Source organism: Sceloporus occidentalis, unplaced genomic scaffold (assembly GCF_023333645.1).
Source record: "Sceloporus occidentalis isolate IW3139 unplaced genomic scaffold, rSceOcc1.0.p SCAF_4, whole genome shotgun sequence".
Taxonomy (NCBI): Eukaryota; Metazoa; Chordata; class Lepidosauria; order Squamata; family Phrynosomatidae; genus Sceloporus; species Sceloporus occidentalis.
The window spans coordinates 204,318,873-204,340,718 of NW_028316984.1; the positions used below are offsets into that span (position 1 = coordinate 204,318,873).

Below are 21,846 nucleotides of genomic sequence, written 5' to 3' on the forward strand. Positions count from 1 at the left end.
AACAGAGGCTGGATGGCCATCTGTCAGGGATGCTTTGATTTGGATTTCCTGCATGGCAGAAGAAGGGGGTTGGACTGGATCAGGGCCCTTGCGGTCTCTTCCAACTCTATGATTCTATGATTCTATGAAAGGTGCACCATAGGGTTGCCATAAGTCAGAAATGACTTGAAGGCACACAACAACAGACTCATGCAAACACTGAGCCCCAAAGCCATTGGAGGAATTTAAATGTCATCATATATGTGTGTGTGTTTCTGTGTTTGCCTTCAAATAGTTTCCAACTTGTGGCAACCCTAAGGGATTTCTGGTCAAGATTGCTTCAAAGTAGGTTTCCCCTTGCCATCCTCTGAGGCTGGGAGAGTAAGGCTTGCCCAAGGTCAACCAGTGGGTTTCTGAGCCAGGATTTGAACCTTGGTCTCCAGAGTCCCAGTCCTATGCTCAAACCACTACGCCACACTGGCTCCAACGTCATCATAAGCATCTTAAATTCAGCACATCCTTTAATCAGAGCAAAAGCATAGTCAATTATTTAAAAGGGTTTAAAAGACATATAAAACTGTCAGAACCCTAGTATAGAATAGGCATTCTTCCATAAGTTGGTGTTGGATGATTGGATTCTTGCAGCCTCTTGGTCTCTTACCAAGTCTGATGGGATAGCTATAAGAGGGAAGGGTTGTTAGATATCAACAGGCAACCTCAAAGTTATAAGCATTTTTGGCGGTTTATTTCAAGATTATATACTGGTGGGAACAATAAACCGTTATTTTGCTGTTGTGGGGATGCTGGGTGAGAAACTTATAGTCCCTGCAGTGGTTCTCAAAACATCATTTTTGGGGAAAGGTTGGCTCTGGAAAATAATTAAGCTGTCAATTATAGCTTGGCGGGAATTCGTTAGCCAATGGATTTTGTTGTGGGAAGGGTTCCTGTGGTCACTATAAACTGGACAGATTGTTATTATAAGTTAGATCTGACTATAATGCCTTGTACTGTGCATCTATACCATTGTCTTTCTTCAATAAAGTTTCTAGTTTTAGACTTTGTTCTACAACTTGACTTTTGATGAAGCTTTGGTGGGCCAGGTTCTGACAATAAAACCATGCATATGCACAGACTTGGATGAAACCAGTTAGTCTGCAAAGCCCCAAACAAAGAAACAGGTTTTCACTTGGAGATACAATGGGTCTATGCTTTGGTTGTAGGGAGGGACATGAAAGGTCTCTCAAAAGAGAAGGAGGAGTGGATTTCCTCCACCCGTCGCCACCTTTGCCAGGAGACCCATTGCCTAGAAGTGGAGACCTTCTCAACGGGGAACGACGCAGAGGCGATAGGGCCGGGGAACGCTTCCCACGCTGCTCAGCCAAGGCATGATATCGATCTCCTTGGGGTCCATGAGGGGCTTCAGCTTGAAGTTCTGGAGGATGGAGGTGAAGAAGAGGAAGAGCTCCATGCGGGCCAAGCCTTCTCCTGCGCAGATCCGCTTCCCTGCAAGGAGACCCAAGAAGGACGGGAAGAGAAGAGGAAGGCTGTGAAGCATATGCTCTTGCGTCACACAGAGTGTAATAATCTCCAGAGTATTATTTATACATTCATTTAGATTAGTTCTACTGGACACCCCACTGGTCACTTCTTTCCAGGATGAAGAAGAGGAGCCATTGCTGAGCATCCTTTGAGAAGTGGGAGCCAATGTTGTAGCACACTTAGCAACTCACTCACAGATTGAGCATGTCTTTGGCCAGGAAGAGAAGACAAGAAGAGTGTGTCACAGAAGGAAATGAAGAATGGTACCATGTCACTGAGAGGTGGGCAAAGGCACTGTGTGTTTGGCTTTTCCATTATGTCTCTCCCTCTATGGACCCCAGCAGACTTTGCAAGTTTCCTAATTGTTATCCCAGGCTCCAGCCCCCAGTCACCCCAGTTACAGGCAGGTAGCCAATGGAGGGCACCCCAGCACAGGGGACCAGCCATATCACATTAGGATATCCAGATGGCTTAGCATGGGGGAAACCAAGGCACTTGGCCATGATGGGATTGCCCAAGAATTTTGCTTGGTAACATGTTATGTATCATGATATTTGTTTAAATATTTGAAGGGATGTCATATTGAGGAGGGAGCAAGCTTGTTTTCTGCTGCTCCAGAGAATAGGACACAAAGGAGCAATGGATGCAAACTAAAGGAAAAGAGATCCGCCTCAACATTAGGAGGAACTTCCTGAGAGTAGGGTCTATTCAACAGTGGAACACATTCCTTCCTCAGAGTCTCCTTCTATGGAGATCTTTAAGCAGAGGCTGGATGGCCATCTGTCAATGGGGGTGCTTTGATTGAGATTTCCTGCGTGGCAGAAGAATGGGGTTGGACTGGATCAGGGCCCTTGTGGTCTCTTCCAATGCTATTATTCTATGATTCATGTCACTGAGAGGTGGGCAAAAGCACTGTGGGTTTGTCCATTATGTCTCTCTCTCTACAGCCCCTGGCAGACTTTGAAAGTTTCCTGTTACCCCAGTCTTCAGTCCCCAGTCGCCCCTCATTGGTTTATATCAAATTAATGTTGAGAAGGTACCTAACAGTTAGTCTGAGATCAATCCCAGGAAAGATTCTGGAGCAGATCATTAAACAGAGAGTCTGTGGACATCTAGAAGGCAATGCCATCATCACAAAAAGTCAACATGGGTTTCAGAGAAAGAACTCATGCCAGACAAACCTTATCTCTTTCTTTGATAAAATGACCATCTTGGTAGATGAAGGGAATGCTATGGATATAGTACAGTGATGGTGAACCTTTTCGAGGCCGAGTGCCCAAACTGCAACCCAAAACCCACTTATTTATTGCAAAGTGCTATGTCCTTCTGGCTTTCTAGTAACAAACTCTGGCAAACGCTGTGTTGGGACGATGGCACATGTGCCCACAGAGAGGGCTCTGAGTGCCACCTCTGTCATGCGTGCCATAGGTTCGCCATCACTGACATAGTATATCTTGATTTCAGTAAGGCCTTTGACAAGGTTCTCCATGACATTGTTGCAAAGAAGCTAGTATGACTATCCAATCTCTGTTTGAAAATCTCCAAAGCTGCTGAGGTTCAGGGACATGAATGCAATAGCAGCTGGGCATGGAATTCTTAGTATCTCCTTAAAGTACAATGGAGGGAGGGAGCCACGGAAGCTAAAATGGCAGCCAACCGGTGTTACCTGTGCAACATGGATGGAGATACTCATGACCTTGTGCTTTGTGGTTGCCCATTTTGGGGAGAGATCATTTTACCTGCAGAAAAGGGCATGAAGTAGTCGCTCTTCCTGAAGGTCCCGTCTTTGTTCAGGAAATGTTGGGGGTCAAAGTGTGTGGGGTTGGGGAATTCCTTGCTGTCATGAAGCACCGAGGTCAGGACAGGATATATTGTGGTCCCCTGGAAAAAATAAGGAATCCAGGGAGATAGTCTATATTTATCATGAAAGGTAAGCGGTCAGATGTCCTGAGAAAGACCAAACATCCCACTGGACCCTCCAAGCCAAACATGCTTAAGAGAAATGCCTTCCACCTGACCCTGACCCTAATCCTTGTTGGTGCAGGAATTAGTTCTGGTTTAGGAAAGGAAAAATATTCAATAACAAAAATTTTTTTGAGCGCTGAGAATGATTGTGATAAGAATCCTAAAGTGGCAACTCACAATTTGGGGCTTATTCTCTGCAAAATTCACACATGCTTATTATTATTATTTGAAGAACACAGTATTTCTTTGAAGGAAACAGAATCTCAGGCTCAGAAAACAATGCTTTTGTTCAGAAGTATTATTTTTTATCAAGAAAATGCTGCTTCCTTTGCTGAAAATGCTGTGTTTTCTGCCCAAAATAACAACATCTGCATTCTGTGTAGAAAAATCCCAGGTTACTAACAGATTTCAAAGAAGGCTTGGTTTTCGTATGAGCCAGAGGATATAGTGGTTTGTGGGTTGGACTTCACCTCTGGAGACAAGGGTTCGAATCCTGGCTCATCCATGAAAACCCACTGGGTGACCTTTGGCAAGTCACACTCTCTCAGCCTCCTCAGGGGAAGGCAATGGCAAACCTCCTCTGAACAAATCTGGCCAACCCATGATAGATAGGTTCACCTTAGGGTCTCCATAAGCTGGGAACTACATGAAGGCACACAGCAATGACAACCAACAACAACAACAACAACAACATGGTTTTCATAGACTCTCAGAGCTAAATTTGTTAAAATTTCTCATCACTTCCTTGGAGAAGTAAAGAAGTTGGGAGCAGGAGCTTTCATAGACTTCAGCCTACTTCTTGAGATGCATCAATAAAAGTATAGTGTCTGGACCGAGGGAAGTAATAGTCCCACTCTATTCTGCTTTGGTCAGGCCTCACCTGGAATATTATTGTGTCCAGTTCTGGGCACCACAATCCAAAAAGGACATTGAGAAAGTGGAGCTTGTCTCAAGGAGGGCTGCTAAAATGGTGAAGGGCCTGGAAACCATGAAGCCCTATGAGGAGAGACTCAGGGAGCTGGGGTTGTTTAGCCTGGAGAAGAGAAGGTTAGGAGGTGATATGATAGTCCTGTTTAAGTATTTGAAGGGATGTCATATTGAGGAGGGAGCAAGCTTGTTTTCTGCTGCTCCAGAGAACAGGACCTGGAACCATGGATCCAGGAAAAGAGATTCCACCTCAACATTAGGAAGAACTTCCTGACAGTAAGGGCTTTTCAACGGTGGAGCAAACCCCCTCAGAGTGTGGTGGGGTCTTCAAACGGAGGCTGGATGGCCATCTGTTCGGGATGCTTTGATTTAGATTTCCTGCATGGCAAAAGGGGGTTGGACTGGATGGTCCTTCTTGGGGTCTCTTCCAGCTCTATGATTCTATGATTCCCCCCTTCAGTCTTTACTCCAAAACAGCTGCTTTGCTCCTGGCAGCCAGGGAGTACAGGAAGGAACATTGCAAGAACAAAGGATCATGGGAATTGTAGTCTGTTTCTAATGGGGGAATCCAATGGCCAAACTAGAGATGCATTTCATACCAATGCAAATTCGAATTGACTTCAAATTCACAGTGGAAAAGGATATATACATTCAATATCTATCCGAATGCAGCTATTTTTGGGAAGACCCGCAATTGCGGTTGGATTGCCTTCCGATTGCATTTGGCGTTGTTTGATATTCTTTTGCAAAATTACATGAAATACCATGGGTGACTACGAATTGGCCCTGGGTTAATCTCCCAAATTTCCCCATTGGATAAAATCCTAAGATCCTTTTGCACACTGATTTTCCAGACTAACATGGGGATATCTTGGAAGTCTTTGGAGAAGAAGGTGAGTGAATAATGGCACCCTTCTTCAGGTTCCCCAAAGGGAAGGTGTGCACTTACTTTTGGAATGACGTATTCTCTGAATGGCGTGTCTCTGGCCACTGCATGAGGGAGACTCAATGGGACGAGAGAGATGAACCTCTGGATCTCATGGAGGACGGCGTCTGTGTAAGGCATCTTGCCCCGGTCAGCCATGCAAGGCCCCCGGGAATGGCCAATGACCCGGTCAATCTCGTCTTGCATTTTCTCTGTGGTAAGATGGGTAAGGATGAACACCAGGGCACAAACATTCAGAAAATATCAGCATGCGAAGTGCACAAGACATTTGGCCTATAAGAATCACCCTGTTTTTTGGCTGGTTGGTATTTTTTGCACAAATTATTTTTTCCTCTGATAAGGACTTAAAATGCAGAGTTTTGGTTAGGTTTTCAGGCAAGGTGGCCATGTTCTAGAAGGGTTTCTAACTGACATTTCACCAGCACCTGGGGCTAGCATCAGATGCTGGCAAAACGTCAGGAAGAAGCTCTTCTAGAACATGCCCACATCACCCAAAAACCCCACCAAAAGCTATGGATGCCGGTCATGAAAGCCTTCAACTCCACTTAAAATGCACATTGCAAAGCAATCCTTGTGTTCTCACAGAACACAGAGAAGGTTGCTCAAACTACACTTGTCCCTCCATATTGGCTAGGATTAGGGGTACAAGACCCCCCAGAATTGGGAAAACCATCAAATAACAAAAACACGATGTTTTTGCCTGAGAGGACACCTCTCTAGGAATCTCTAGGTCCTCCAGGGCAACTCTGTGGTCTGTGTCTGACAGACACTGACCATAGGACTGAGCTGGAGCAGCTACAAATGCCTAGTAGAATATTCTTCCTAGGAATCTCTAGGTCTTTCAGTGCAAATTTTAGTTAAAGTTGATCATGGAGTTGCACTGGAGGACCTAGAACTGCTCTCTCTTACCTTCTATCTCTGGGTATTTCTGGAGGATCAGCAGTCCGTATCGGATGGTGGTGCTAGTCGTTTCTGTCCCTGCAGTAAACAAGTCCACGGTGGACATGACCAGGTTCTCTGTGGTGAACTCAGATCCATTGCTATGGTCTTCCTGGAGAAAAACACAACAAAGAAAACAATACAGTCAGCTTGGCCTCATTCCCACTACCTTTTAAACTGGATCACAAATTAGTTTTAATCGGTTGAAATGACCTTAGTTTGCACTTGAACTTGAACTTAGTTTGCACTTGGAAGAGACCTCCAAAAGGGCCATCCAGTCCAGCCCCATTCTGCTATGCAGGAACTCTCAATCAAAGCATCCCTGACAGATAGCCACCCAGCCTCTGCTTAAAGACCTCCAAGGAAGGAGACTCTATCACCCTCCGAAGAAGGAGTGCATTCCACTGTTGAACAGCCCTTACTGTCAGGAAGTTCCTCCTAATCTTGAGGTGGAATCTCCTTTCCAGTAACTTGCATCCATTGTTCCGTGTTCTAGTCTTTGAAGCAGCAGAAAACGAGTTTGCTCCCTCCTGTTGAGGTCGGGAAGCTGAGGTAATGGAGGAAGGTTGGAGCAGCTCAGGCCCAGGATACTCCAGGATGCCCTTGGATGCAGACAAGGCCTCTCTCTTACCTGATCCATTTTAATATAGAAGCAGTCAATGAAATCCCGGGGTGAGCTGGGGTCCAGCGTTGCCCTGTGCTCCTTGGCTTCCTCTAAAATGAAGTCTACCATTTTGTCGATGTTTGGCTTCACTTTGTGATGAGGGCCAGGGATGAAGTCCATGATGGAAGGGAAGATACTGACAAGCTAAACAAAAGAAAAGAAAAGCCAAGGAAGAGTCACACACCAGCCATTCCATCATTTCCTCTCTTTGCGCACACCTGGCGACGTCGCCTCTGACGGTGACGCCTGGCACATCCATGCTGCCAGAAACCCCCCAGTGATGCCACTTTCTCTACTGAATTTCATTTTATTAATTTCTTCCCAAGTTTCCAGATTATTCAGGTCCTTTTGAACTCTCTTCCTATCTTCCAATGAGTTAGCCGTCCCTCCCAGCTTCATGCCATCTGCACTGGCACAAAGGACTCTATCCACAGGCAAATGAGTAACTATAAGCATACTTTCCATCATTAGATGACAGGCAGATCTGCTTGCTAAATTCTGAAGCAAAATATCTAAGAAGAATCAGGCTCATTGGGAGCAAGACATGTCAAGCAAAGCGGAAAGCTTGGGCGAAAGGCCACTGTGGCATTTGTAGCCCAGCTGGTGGCCATTCCTTGGGATACTCAAAGCCCCAGTTCCCAAAAGATCCACTCTGTCTCTACTCCTGCCGTGCTTCCCTGAAAATAAGACACTGTCGTATATTTATTTTTCCTCAAGAAGACACACTATGGCTTATTTTCAGGGGATGGCTTGTTTTTATTAAGGGCCCATTCAGACTACACTTTACCCCAGATCAGGAATCGATTCTTCCACGTGAAGTTCATATTTGCTCCAAATCTGTCACAATCCATTTTGAGGCATGCACCAGAGTCCCGTGGCAAATGCCCCTTAGCCCAGGACATTCAGGATCGGGTTAAAAGCTGTCCCTTTTGAAAAAACCCGGGTTCCACGAAATCTGAACTTGCCTCCGATCGTGATCAGGCCAAGTTCAGGGAGGGATTTAGGTCAGAGGGCAGGGCATTCCCTCCCTTCTTTGGAGAAGGAGGAGGAGGACGGAGCCTCAGGATTGAAAAAAGGGGAATCAGGGTGACAGGAGGCAAAAAAGGGGAATTGGGGTGACAGTGGTTTTTGCTTCAGGGAGGGTCAGAAGGGAGGAGGAGGAGGAGGATTGCTAAGAGAAATCGGACTGCGGACAGGAGGAAGGAGCCTCTTTCTCTTTTTATTTTTGACAGTCTATGCACATGAGTTTTCGGGTGACATAGAATGTGTGTGTGCTTGTGCTACTTTCATTTCCTCTTGCTCCTGGAACTTAAGAGCCATTATTATTATTATTATTATTATTATTATTATTATTTGTGGTGCTACAGTCAGAATGCCTGCACTGCATTTCCCTTTTATTCCCAATTGATTCCATGGGTCTACTTTAGTTGGAACTGACAGGTCACTCTCTCTCAGTCTCAGTGGAAGGCAATGGCAAAGCTCCTCTAGCAGGAGGAAAAGGGTCAGTTCAGTTCAGGTCAAAGGCAAAGTCAAAGGCGGCACGAACGGAGCTCGCACCAGGCACCTCTCCCCCCCTTTTTTATTTTTTAAAATTATTTTTGACAAAAAATGCACATTTTTTTGCTTGAGGTAGATAGATAGATAGATAGATAGATAGATAGATAGATAGAATGTGGCTAGCTGCTGGTTCACTTTCCCTTTCATTTCCTCGCTTCCAGCAAAGGGGAAATGTTGCAAAGAGCACTTTGCAAGACTTTTTTCCCTTTGCAAATGAATGCTCCAATGCCAATGTTACAATGTTTCTCTTTCCAGTTTGGCAAATTGGCAAACTGATACACAGAATGCTTTTGCTACTGTCTCTAAGGGATTCAGGGGTAGCCTAAAGAATGCATCATTTTCTGGCATTCCAAGGTGAAGAATTGATGATGATGATGATGATGATGATGATGATGATGATGATTTATTGCATGCGTATGAGGCATTCTGGGGTGGCAAGGAGGGGGGATACAGGATGCAGAGATGGCATTAGCTTGCATTTTGGGGCTGAAATTGGGGCCAAGGGCAGATCATAATCTGCACTGACCAAAATGCCCACAACACACACACACACACACACACACACACACAGAGGAGGTTTTTAATTTGACAGAATCTGCGCATTCTGGTGCCTGGCTCTTTAAAAAAGGAGGGGGGAAGCACACTTCCGATGCCCCAATGAGTGCTGCAAATGTCACCTATGACCATCGCGGAACTCAGGCACCTTCATGTTAAACCCGATTTTTCTAAGAGGACATTTGGGTTAAAATGCCCCTGATTTGTGGTGGACACTGGCTTATGGAGAGATTCAGGAGTCCCCCCCCCCCATATGCCCAGTTACATCCAGGGCAAATAGCTCAGTGTGAATAGGGCCTATGGTACAACAACCTACATTTATTCAAATATAGTTAAGTTGTCTTCTTCTGGAACATTGTCATAACTCTCCAAAACACGAATTCGATCCTGAATTTCTTGTGACTGTAAAGAATGAGTGGGAACCCCAAAGAAAATGGAGAAGAGTGTAATGCGTGATAAAATGGTGATTTGCCACATAAAGCAAGAAAAAGGAAAGAAGACAGACTCAGCAATAACAGAATGTAACAGGACTGGAACAAAACTAGGACAATCTGCTGATAAGGCCTACGAGAGCAGTCCTGATGAACAACAACAAAGAACAACATGGACTGGAATGCGAAAAACAAGGGAACAGACGTATAGACTAGCAGATGTGTATTGCAAAACCAGAAAGGAGAGAAAAAAGACTGAAAGACCCTCTAAAAGGTTGCTGGAATTTCCCTAAAAGTGTCTGCCGAATCAGCTGCAACGGTACATCCATCGCTCCATTGAAACACTGATCATCTTTTCAAGAGGGATTTGTGTGTGAGTATTGTATGCATGTGTGTATGTGTGAGCTCTTGGTACCAAGTATATTGTTCCTGCCACAGAGAGGAGAAGGAGAGCAGTTTCTGGGCAGCCATTTTGAGTGGGTGAGGGTTTGAATTTTTAAAAAACTCTGGGAGAGTGTGCTTGTTGCTGAGGGGGTGGAGCTTCTGTGAGTCACATCTGTGAGTCACTAGGGGGCGGAGCTAGCAGAATAGCTCTATATAACTCCTCCCAGAGCCTTTCCAGACCAGTTCCTGCCACAGAGAGGAGAAGGAGAGCAGTTTCTGGGCAGCCATTTTGAGTGGGGTGAGTGTTTGAACTGAGTGTTTGTCTAGCTCTATATAACTCCTCCCAGACAGTTTAAACAGAGGCTGGATGGTCATCTGTCGTGGAAGACACTAGCTCAGAAATTTTAATGGGGTCTCCTTCTTTGGAGGTCTTGAAGCAGAGGCTGGATGGCCATCTGTCAATGGGGATGCTTTGACTGAGATTTCCTGCATGGCAGAATGGGGTTGGACTGGGTGGTCCTTCAGGTCTCTTCCAACTCTATGACTCTATGATTCTATGATATTGTGTATATATGTAGTGTCTTAATAAATGTTACATGTATAAATACAGATCTGGTTTCCACCGTGTCTTATTGAAAGTCCTACAGTCTAAGGTGGCGATACTTCTCTCTCTGGATAAAACAATAACAAAACCTTTTGTGTGTGTGTGTGTGTGTGTGTGTGTGTGTGACACGACTCCATTTCGTTTAGAACCATTGGCCCCCATTTTTCATGTTGAGCAATAATGTTCAGTACAGTTCTTGAAAATCGGCCTCTGTGGGATGGATGGGGAACAGAACGGGGACTCCCGGTCTTGGTGGCGGCGGCGTTCTTGCAGCGTTCCTCCGTGAGGTAAGATGGGTGATATCCCTATTCCGCTCTCTTTCTGCCCCCTTCCGTCCCGCACCGGGGCTATCACTATGACTTATTTTCAGGGTATGGTGCAAATGCTTAGAAATCCTGCTACTGCTTATTTTATGGGTATGTCTTAATTTGGGGGAAACAGGGTTTTTCTCCCATTCCCCAAATGTTCCTTGTAACCCCCTGGGAGAAGCAAACTCTTCTCTCCCATCCCATCCTATGCCTCCACAAATCATACTACAGTGGGACCTTGGTATCTACTGGGGTTTGGTTCCAGGACCATCAGCTGATACCAAAATCCATGGACGCTCAAGACCCATTATCTACAATGGTGTAGTAAAATGGTGTCCCTTATATAAAATTGCAGTATCAAAGTTTCAGGGTTTTTTGGGGGGTGGGGGTGGGAGAATGGAGTACTTTCCAGATGTGGATGGTTGAATCTTTGGATGCAGAATCTGTGGATATGGAGGGAACACTGTACATACCATAAATAAACAAATTTAGAGCAGATGGCAAAGTGCCTACCTGTCCCCAAGGAGAGCTAAACACATTAAAGTTCTCATCGATTATGCTCATCATGGCTAGAAACTTCTCGTCATTGTACTCATAACGCTTTCCAAAGACAATGGAGCAGATGACGTTGGAGGTGGCACAAGTGAGAAAGAAGGTCGGGTCAAAAGGTTGCTCTGCAAATACAAAAAAGTGACTTCTTAGAATCATAGGGCCCATTCACACTACATTTTAAACCGGTTTCCTAACCGGTTTAAATTGGGATCGTTCACACTTGCACTGGGTTTTCCTGACCTGCGTTTGGGGGGCCCTGGTGCAAATCCCCCTTAACCTGGGCTTTTTTGAGACGGGGATTTCAGATGTTCTTTTCAAAAGAACTGGGTTTTTTGTGTGAATCACCAATGAGAACTTACTTACAAGAACTTGCCCCCTTCTCAATATGGCATTCCTTCAAGTATTTAAACAGGGCTATCACATCACCTTTTAACCTTCTCTTCTCCAAGCTAAATATCCCTAGTTCCCTAAGTCGTTCCTCATAGAGCTTCAGACCCTTCATCATTTTAGTTGCCCTCCTTTGGACACGCTCCACTTTCGCAACATCCTTTTGAATTGTGAGCCCAGAACTGGACACAGTATTCCAGGTGGGGCCTGACTAGAGCAGAATAGAGTGGCACTATGACTTCCCTTGATCTAGACACTATACCTCTATTGATGCCACCTAAGAGCGCATTGGCTGAGGGCCTCACTGACCAGGTGGGTGCTGCAGGAAGGGCGGCTGAGATGGGGGACCCTCCTTCCCTCCCTCGGGGAGTTCAGCCGGTGCCTGGAGGACAGCCCTGGGAGCCCAGTCCAACCTCAGCCTGGGCTGGACATTGCTTCCCTCCCTTTAGCCCTGCCTCTCTCCTTTCCTGCATGGCTGCTTCTGCCTCTGCCTCGAGATGCCTCTAGGTTCTGACTATGTGGAATTGGGGCCCCAGAGAGTATTGGGGGGTTGCCTTCTCTCTCTTTCCCGGCCTCCCCCCCCCCATCTCCCCCAAGGAGACCTGGGCGACGAGGGCTGGAGGAACCCAGCACGGCCTTCCGGGGCAGAGCTCAGCGGAAGATTTTATCCATAGCCAAGGGGCCCTTTAGATCATTCCTTGCCCCCCTCCCAAGGTTCTGCCCCCTGAAGCCCCACTTTGATGGGACTTGGAGTTCAACCACATCTGGAGCCGCAGGAGCTACAAGCCTGGCAAACCTGGTCCCCCATAAGCTGCGGCACAAAAGAACTAGTGAGAACTACATAGTCTAAGGTCTAAATTGGCTTTCATAGTAGGAACTGAGTATCGGCATCGATTGATTCTGTCACCCGGTGTCAACATGATTGGCAAACTGGTTTAAATGTAAGTAGGAATGGGCCCTTAGAGAACCACCACAAGCCATAAGATTGCGAATTCAATACCAGCCAGGGCTCAGGTTGACTCAGGCTTGCATTCTTCCAAGGAGGATGCTAAAATGAGGACCCAGCTTGTTGGATGCAATTAGCTTAAAGTTGTAAACTGCTTAGAGACTGCTTAGGCAGTATGAAGCGGTATATAAATGAAACTGCTATTGCTATTGCTACCAGAAAAAGCAAGTTGGGATGGAGATTAGGATGGACAGAAGCGAGCTACCTTTTGTGTCCCGTAACTCCTCCAGGAGATACTGGGCTTCATCTTGGATCCTCTCCTCGATGCTTTTCTTCCCCATCCCAAAGTTGCGGAGGGTGGTCAGGGCAAAACGCCGGAGGGACTTCCATCTCTCCCCATTGCTGACTACGATCCCTGGAAAGGGGAAAGAGAAACAGGGAGAGAGAGATGGAACTGTGATTTCCAAATACACTTACAAGTGGAATCTGATAGATCTGGCTTGTCTTCCATGAACTGTTTTGCCCGCAAGTTGTTGCTGTCTTATGGCATACCTAAGGCAAACCTGTCATAGGAATGTCTCAACAGGTTTCTTCAGAAGGAGTGGTGCTTAAATGCCGGTAGTGCAGCCATTCACAGCCACAAGGTTGTGAGTTCGATCCCAGGCAGGACTCCAGGGTCCACTCAGCGTTGCATCCTTCTGTTGGTCACTAAAATGAGTTGTCAGTTTGGTGGGGACAATTGGCTTACAGATTGTAAACTGCTTAGAGAGTGCTTAAGGGCACTGATAAGAGGTATAGAAATGTACTTGCTATTGCTATTGCTAAGAGGTTTTCCATAGTCATCCTCTGAGGCAGAGAGACAGTGACTTACCCAAAGTCACCAGTGAATTTCATGGCCAACTGGGGATTCAAACCCCACTCGCCAGGGTCACAGTACATAGAAACATGTTTTGGTATTGTCCTGCTTGGACAATTTATGACCCAAACCCTGGTTCTGGTGTGGGCAGTCATAGAATCATAGAGTTGGAAGAGAACCCAAAAAGGGCCATCCAGTCCAACCCCCTTCTGCCATGCAGGAACTCTCAATAATCAAAGCATCCCAAACAGATGGCCATCCAGCCTCTGTTTAAAGACCTCCAAGGAAGGAGACTATCCATCTCCGAGGAAGGAGTGTGTTCCACTGTCAAACAGCCCTCACTGTCAGGAAGCTCTTCCTAATATTTAGGCGGAATCTCTTTTCTTGAAGCTTACATCCATTGTTCCCTGTCCTATTCTCTGGAGCAGCAGAAAACAAGCTTGCTCCCTCCTCAATATGACATCCCTTCCAATGCTTAAACAGGGCTATCATGTCCCCTCTTAACCATCTCTTGTCCAGGTTAAACATCCCTAGCTCCCCAAGTCATTAGGAGGAACTTCCTGAGAGTAAGGGCTGTTCGACAGTGGATCACACTCCTTCCTTGGAGTGTAGTGGAGTCTCCTTCCTTAGAGGTCTTTAAGCAGAGGGTTAGGGTTAGGCCCTTGCGATCTCTTACAACTCTATGATTCTATGATTCTCATAGGGCTTTATGGTTTCCAGACCCTTCACCATTTTGATGGCCCTCTTTTGGACACACTCCAGTTTTTCAACATCCTCTTTGAATTGTTTTGCCCAGAACTGGACACAGGATTATTCCAAGTGGAGCCTGACCAAAACAGAATAGAGTCCCACTATTGCTTCCCTTGATCTAGACACTATACTTCTATTGATGCAGCCTAGAATTGCATTGGCCTTGTTAGCTGCCGCATCACACTATTGACTCATGTTCAAATTGTGGTCTACTTGGACTCCTAGGTCCCTTTCACATGGATACATCTCCTTAAGGCAGGTGTTCCCAATCCTGTATCTTTGCATTTCAATTTTTTCTATCCGATGTCAGTATCTTACATTTCTCCTTATCCAGTGGGTGCCCAGCTTGGTTCATTTTGGAAAAGCTGCTAGTTGAAAAGGCTGTTGGTTTGTTGGTTTTGTTTGGAAAGGCACAAATTTCCATAGCTCCCTCTTTTCTGCCCTCGCTTCTCCATATCTTCAATCTCTCTCTCTTTCTACAGGCTCCTTCCCATCGGACTTCAAACATGCTCTCATTTTCCCAATTCTGAAAATACCTTCTCTTAACCCCTCCTCTTTGTCTAGCTATTGTCCAATTTCTCTTCTTCCCTTTCTTTCTAAGGTTTTGGAACGGGTTGTTTATTTGCGCTGTCTTGAGTTTCTTGAAGCCAACTCCATCCTCGATCCCTTTCAGTCTGGTTTCCGCACAAGGCATTCTACAGAGACAGCTCTCACCAAGATCTCCAATGACCTTTTACAGGCCAAGGCTAATGGCCTTTACTCTGTTCTCATCCTTCTCGATTTGTCTGCAGCCTTTGACACTGTTGATCACTGTCTCCTAATTGACATACTCTCTGACCTTGGGTTCTCAGACTCTGTTCTCGACTGGTTTAGATCTTACTTGTCTGGCAGATCTTTTGCAGTAGTTGCAGGTGGTCAGACTTCTTCTCCTGTTCCCTTCTCTGTTGGAGTTCCCCAGGGCTCTGTTCTGGGTCCCCTTCTGTTTTCTCTCTACACACTGTCCTTAGGAAAACTCATCAGCTCTTTTGGCTTTTCCTACCATCTGTATGCCGATGACACCCAGCTGTATCTTTCCGCCCCTGACCTTTCTCCAAGGCTTGAACAGCAAGTTTCGTCTTGCCTCACAGCCGTCTCGCAGTGGATGCGCCATCGGCGTTTGAAGCTCAACATGTCCAAGACGGAGCTTCTTGTCTTTCCTCCTAAGCCCACCCTTCAACACTCCTTTTCTGTCTCTGTGGACAACATTTCTATACAACCAGTCCAACAAGCCCACAGTCTTGGTTTTATCTTTGACTCTTCTCTGTCGTGGATCCCTCAGATCCAGACCACAGCCAAGGCTTGTAGATTCTTCTTATACAATATTGCCAAGATCCGACCATATCTCTCTGCCTCTACTGCCAAGATCCTGGTCCATGCCCTAGTGATCTCACGACTGGATTACTGTAACGTCCTCCTGGCTGGGCTTCATCTTTCTCACCTCCGTCCTTTAATCTCTGTCCAGCATTCAGCTGCACGCATGATCACTTCCACCCACCGCTCTGACCACATCTCTCCTGTCTTGGCATCCCTTCACTGGCTCCCCCTCCCTTTCCGCATTCAGTACAAGCTCCTGCTGTCAACGTTTAAAGCCCTCCATGGACTGGCCCTCCTTACTTATCAGACCTTCTTTCTCCTCACCTTCCCACCAGGGCCCTCCGTTCTGGTAGTCAAGGTCTGCTGTCTCAGCCCAGGATTTCCTCTGCCCCATCCTGGATTCGACCCTTTTCACTCGCTGCCCCTCACTCCTGGAACCTTCTTCCCCCGCGAACAAGAGCCATCACGTCTTTAACCAGCTTCAAAACGGAGTTGAAAACCATCCTGTTCAGAGAAGCCTTCCCAGGCATTGCATAATTGTCACTTGCTCTCTGGTGTTCTTTTGTTGCCTGTTTATCGAACCATTTCCTGTCTTGCTATGTATTGTATATGTATTATCCTACTTGAGAGTATGTATTTTCCCTGGATGAAGATTAACCATCCATTATGAAGCCAAGCCCTCCCTCCAGTCCATCTGCCTTGGTCCAGGCCTTGGAGGTAGAGAGGACCTTTCCCTCCACCACTCCCTTCTTCTCCTTCTGTGTCATGTCTTTTTAGATTGGAAGCCCGAGGGCAGGGAACCGTCTAACTAAAAAGATTGCAAGTACAGCGATGTGTACATTTACAGCGCTTCATAAATAAAGGTTAATAATAATAATAATAATAATAATAATAATAAGGGGTGAAACTGAGCACAGTAGGATCAGAACCAGTTTCCAGTGGGAACGATGGACATATAACCCAGTCAGCAATTCGTTTTAAACTCTAGTGGGAACAAGTCCCTAACTCAACACTCAGACATCTCTGTCATCGCTGGCTCTCACCTCTGAGCTTATGAATGATTAACAAAATGCATCACACATTTTCTACTTGCTTTCCTAAACATGTTTATGCCCCACCATTTCATCCATCAGGGTTTTTCTACCCACCACACTTTGTAGAAATGGGGCAATTTGGCCCTCATCTGTTTGTCCCCAATTGCAAACTAGGAAGAAATACTTGATACCTTGCCCCTTGAGGACTTTGTCAGCTAAGGGCAGTTTCCCTCGGGCTGCAAACTCCTCGGCCCGGTCGACCAGGGCCTCCTTGACCGCTCCGTAGCCATGCAGAACCACAACAGGCTCTGCTCCGAAATGCAGTGTGAAGACGGGGCCATACTTCTCGCTTAGCTGGAGGAAGGCAAAGAAAGAGACACATTGCAGGATGATCAGCTGTGAAAAGCTCCACATGGGGACAAGCCCATGTTTTGCAATTGTAGCTTTGCCTTCTTCAACTCTCTCCTGTTCTGCAGCCAGAAAAAAGCATATGACAGAAATAATTGAAAGCTATAGCTGTGTTAGTCTGTGGAATCAGTACATAGAGAGATCTTGTAGCCCCTTTGAGACTAACTGAAATAAGGGAGTTGGCAGCATGAGCTTTCGTAGACTAATTCCTCAGATGCATTTAGTGCAGTCTACTTCCTCAGAACCACTAAATGCATCTGAGGAAGTAGACCTAGATTTAGCAAAGCCCATGCTTCCAACGTCTTCCTTTCAGTTAGTCTCAAAGCTGATACAAGATCTCTCTATATAGACATAATTGCATAGCCTTGGTCTCCTCCCCAAAGCCTTTCTGTCCTTATGAGGAGTGACTGAGGGACTTGGGAATGTTAACCTGGGGAAGAGAAGGTTAAAGGGAGACAAGATAGCCTTTTTTAAACATTTGAAGGGATGTTACATTGGGGATGGAGCAAACTCTGAGATTCGGACCTGGAGCAATGAATGCATGCTATAGGAAAATAGATCACACATCAACATTAGGAAAAGCTTCCTGACAGTAAGAGGTGTTTGACAGCAGGAGATGCTGCCTTGGGATGTCTTTGAAGGGTTTTCTAACAGAGGCTGGGAGGTCATCTGTAGGGTCTGTGAGTTTATGATCCTCCTCTTCATTTCTTGTCTTCCTGGTACTGAATGGCACACTGTCAGGGCAGGGATCTCGCTGCTTAAAGGCTGAAAAAATCTACTGCACTCCATTGTCTGTGTGTGTGTGTGTGTGTGTGTGTAATACACACACATATTCACATACATGGAAAGGCAGTTTCCTCTGTTCAAGACAGTAGAATCACAGAATCATAGGAGAGTTGGAAGAGACCTCAAGAAACGTGCAGTCCAACCCCATTCTGTCATGCAGGAACTCTCAATCAAAGCACTCCCAACAGTTGGCCATCCAGCCTCTGTTTAAAGACCTCCAAAGGAGGAGATTCATCTTCCACTGTCAAACAGGCCTTTACTGCCAGGACATTCTTCCTAATGTTGAGCTGGAATCTCTTTTCCTGGAGCTTGTATCCATTGCTCCACTGTGTCCTATTCTCTAGAGCAGCAGAAAACAAGCTTGCTCTCTCCTCAATATGACATCCTTTCAAATATTTAAACAGGGCTATCATCATATCCCCTCTTAACCTTCTCTTCTCCAGGCTAAACATCCCCAGCATCTCCCTAAGTGTCTCCTCATGGGGCTTCATGGTTTCCAGACCATTCAGTTTGAGTCTGTCAGTACCGAGGATGTGGACAAGATCCTTGGAAGTGTTAGGAAGACAACATGCTCTCTCGATCCCTGTCCCTCATGGCTAGCGGCACAGGGGCCCCCGGCTGTAACCTTGTTGTTACAGAGGATTATTAACACATCACTGAGGGATGGGCAATTTCCAACAAACTTGAAATTGGCCATAGTAAAACCTTTATTAAAAAGCCCTCCCTCGACCCCCTGTTGCATAATAATTATCGGCCAATCTCGCTATTGCCATTTTTGGGGAAGGTGATCGAGCGGGCGGTTGCTATCCAACTTCAATCGATCTTGGATGAAACAGAGTATCTAGACCCATTTCAAACCGGCTTTCGGGCGGGTTACGGGGTTGAGACTGCCATGGTCGCTTTGGTCGATGACCTCCGTCTGGGCATGGACAGGGGTAGTGTGTCCCTGTTAGTGCTCTTGGACATCTCAGCGGCTTTCGATACCATAGACCATGGTATCCTTCTGGAGCGCCTGGCAGAGGCGGGAATTGGGGGCACTGCGCTCCAGTGGTTCCGTTCCTACCTCTCCGGGAGGTTCCAGATGGTGCAGCTGGGAGACGTGTGCTCCGATAAGAGGGCCCTTACATCTGGTGTCCTTCAAGGGGCCATTCTGTCTCCCATGCTTTTCAACATTTACATGAAACTGCTGGGAGAGATCATCTGGAGACATGGGGCGCGGGGTTATCAGTACGCTGATGACACCCAAATAGTCTTCTCTATGTCTCCGACTGATGCAGTGACCGGGGTTGGCGTCTCTCCTCTCGTGGCCTGTCTGGAGTCGGTAATGGGATGGATGAGGGACAACAGACTCAGCCTGAATCCAGAGAAGACGGAAGTACTCGTGATAGGTTCTCCCGGTCCAGGGTTGGCGGTGGTTCCATCTGTCCTGAACGGAATCACGCTTTCCGTGAAGGACTCTGTACGCAGCTTGGGGGTGCTCCTGGATTCGTCGCTCCACCTTACATCTCAGGTGGATGCGACGGTCAGGAGCACCTGTTATCAGCTTCGGCTGATACGCCAGCTGCGTCCCTACCTTGACCGGAGGGACCTTGAAACTGTTGTACATGCCCTGGTAACCTCTCGTTTGGATTTCTGCAACGCGCTCTACATGGGGCAACCCTTGTACCATACCCGGAAGCTGCAACTTGTGCAGAATATGGCAGCCCGTCTGGTCACTGGTACTGCTAGGGCCAGTCATATAACACCAGTCCTTAAAGACTTACATTGGCTGCCTATTCGCTTCCGGGCGCAATACAAGGTGTTGGTTATCACCTATGAAGCCCTAAATGGCTTGGGCCCAGGATATCTGGAGGACCGCCTCTCTCCGTACAATCCGTCCCGCGCACTCAGATCATCAGGGCAGCTATTGTTAAGAGTTCCAGAGGCAAAATATAATTCCACCTCTAGGAGGGCCTTTTCCATCTCGGCCCCCAACCTCTGGAACGTGCTGCCCTTTGAGCTCCGCTCAGCTACCTCCCTAGCCCAATTTAGGAAGGGGCTAAAAACCCATTTATTCAAACAAGCTTACCCCTGACCAGAATTCTTCCTCCCCCCCGCCCTGCTTCGTCAGCATTGTTTTGTCGGCATGAAAATTTTATTATTTTTATTGAACTGTTTTTAACGAATTCAGTATAGTTTGCTGCTGTATTGTTATGTTGTTATGTAGTTGTTGTTCACCGCCCTGATTTTTAGAAGGGCGGTATACAAATAAAATTATTATTATTATTATTATTATTATTATTATTATTATTCACCATTTTGGTGACCCTTTTTTGGACACATGGCTTCAGTTTCTCAACATCCCTTTTTAATTGTGTTGCCCCGGACTGGACACAGCACTATTCCAGGTGAGACCTGACCAAAGCAGAACAGAGTGGCAGTACAGTGGCGCCTCCGCATATGCGGACTTTTTATAAGTGGCTTTGAGCGTACGTGCTCAAGCCGCTGGGCGCGCGCGGGGCGGAAGGGCCAGCGCGTCCCATTCAGTTGAATGGGCGTGTGCGCTCCTTGCGACGTGCTCGCGCCCCGCGCTGCCGTGCACGAGCCCCATTGTTTACAATGGGGCTCGAGCATAGGTGGAAATTGCCATACGCGGCGGGATCCGGAACGGATCCCCCGCGTATGGCGAGGTTCCACTGTATTACTTCCCTTGATCTAGACAGTGTAGTACTGTTGGTAAACAGAAAATATTAAAATAGTAAATAATGAAAACAAAATAGTAAAATGCAAGCAAACTGCTTGGATTTCCTCCTCCTAAAGATCTGTTGAGGAGCTGGTGGTCTTTGTTCTTCCACTGACCTTGCAGAGAGTCTGGTCCAAGTGGTTGGTCTTCAGCTGCAGGGCATTTCCGATGAAGGGCATCGGAGTCGGTCCAGGAGGCAGCTTCCCTTTCCTCCAAGTCACGCTCTTCCAGATGGCAGAGAGGAGGAAGCAGGAGATACAGACGATCAGAAGAACGGCGGTTGTCCCCAAGGGCTCCATCTCAGCCGACAGAAGAGAGAGACAGGAATGGCTCCAGATTCAAGGATCGAGATGGTGAGTTACAGTGGTCTACAGCCTGACATTTATACTCTAACCAAGTTGTGTTAATCATTAAGAAATCCAGTTTGCATGTTATCCTCTGGATACGAACTTCTCTGAACTTCACTTTGTTTTTTCTATTATGTTGATTTTAGGTCATTATATAAGTACAATGTACTCACTCTGGGTTCACTTCCCAGGGACTCACGGGAGAGGCAGCCATGATACTTTGATAACAACCTCTAATATTGTGGCTGATTCCTATCTGGCCCTATGATGACAATTCCTCCATAGATGTGTGGACAGAGTTGGCACCTGAGTTTGTGGCAAAGCTTTGCACTGGTGTCCACATCTGTATATCATCATCATCATCATCATCATCATCAGAGGCCTTCCACCAAGAGCCTTTGAGAGGGCAGCATTATTGCCCCAAATAGGTTGTGGGTCAGTGATGATACGTTTCTGGCTTCCGTCTGCTGTCTAATAGATTGGTCCTGGGTACAAGTCTTGTTGATTTGTTGTTGTTGTTGTTGTTGTTGTTGTTGTTGTTGTTTTAATTTCATATGGTGGGCTGTGTAGTGTCTGAAATGCTTGAATGCCATGAGTATGGTGTCCCTGTCTTGTGGGTTTGAGCGGATGCGATAGTATTCCAATACAGCAGCTTGGATGTAGATTATGGATTTGGCAGTGTGTTCAGGGTGGAAACTGAAGGCACGCAAGTATGTGTAGTGGTCAGCTTGTTTGCAATACAGTGTGTTGCTTAGATCTCCATTGTGTAGCTGTAGGGTGGTGTCCAGAAAGTGAGCTAGTTCTGTTGATAGTTGCAGGCTGAAATGGATGTTGGAGTGGGAGCTTTTGAAATTCCAGTGGAATGTCTTGAGGGACTCCTCTCCATGAATCCCAAGTATAGAATCAT

General features: G+C 46.4%; 1 protein-coding gene across 1 annotated transcript; it reads right to left on the bottom strand.

The window, feature by feature from the left end:
• Window positions 1-702: 702 nt before the first annotated feature.
• On the bottom strand, window positions 703-20,966 carry LOC149315347 (cytochrome P450 2C29-like). Its single transcript, XM_089522993.1, has 9 exons — window positions 20,709-20,966; window positions 16,868-17,030; window positions 12,949-13,098; window positions 11,312-11,472; window positions 6,927-7,103; window positions 6,266-6,407; window positions 5,360-5,547; window positions 3,258-3,399; window positions 703-1,482 (listed from the first exon to the last, which is right to left on the bottom strand). Exons 1-9 carry the CDS (start codon window positions 20,889-20,891, stop codon window positions 1,301-1,303), a joined length of 1,488 nt encoding a protein of 495 aa, XP_089379119.1. The 5' UTR covers window positions 20,892-20,966; the 3' UTR covers window positions 703-1,300.
• Between the last annotated feature and the right edge of the window lie 880 nt (window positions 20,967-21,846).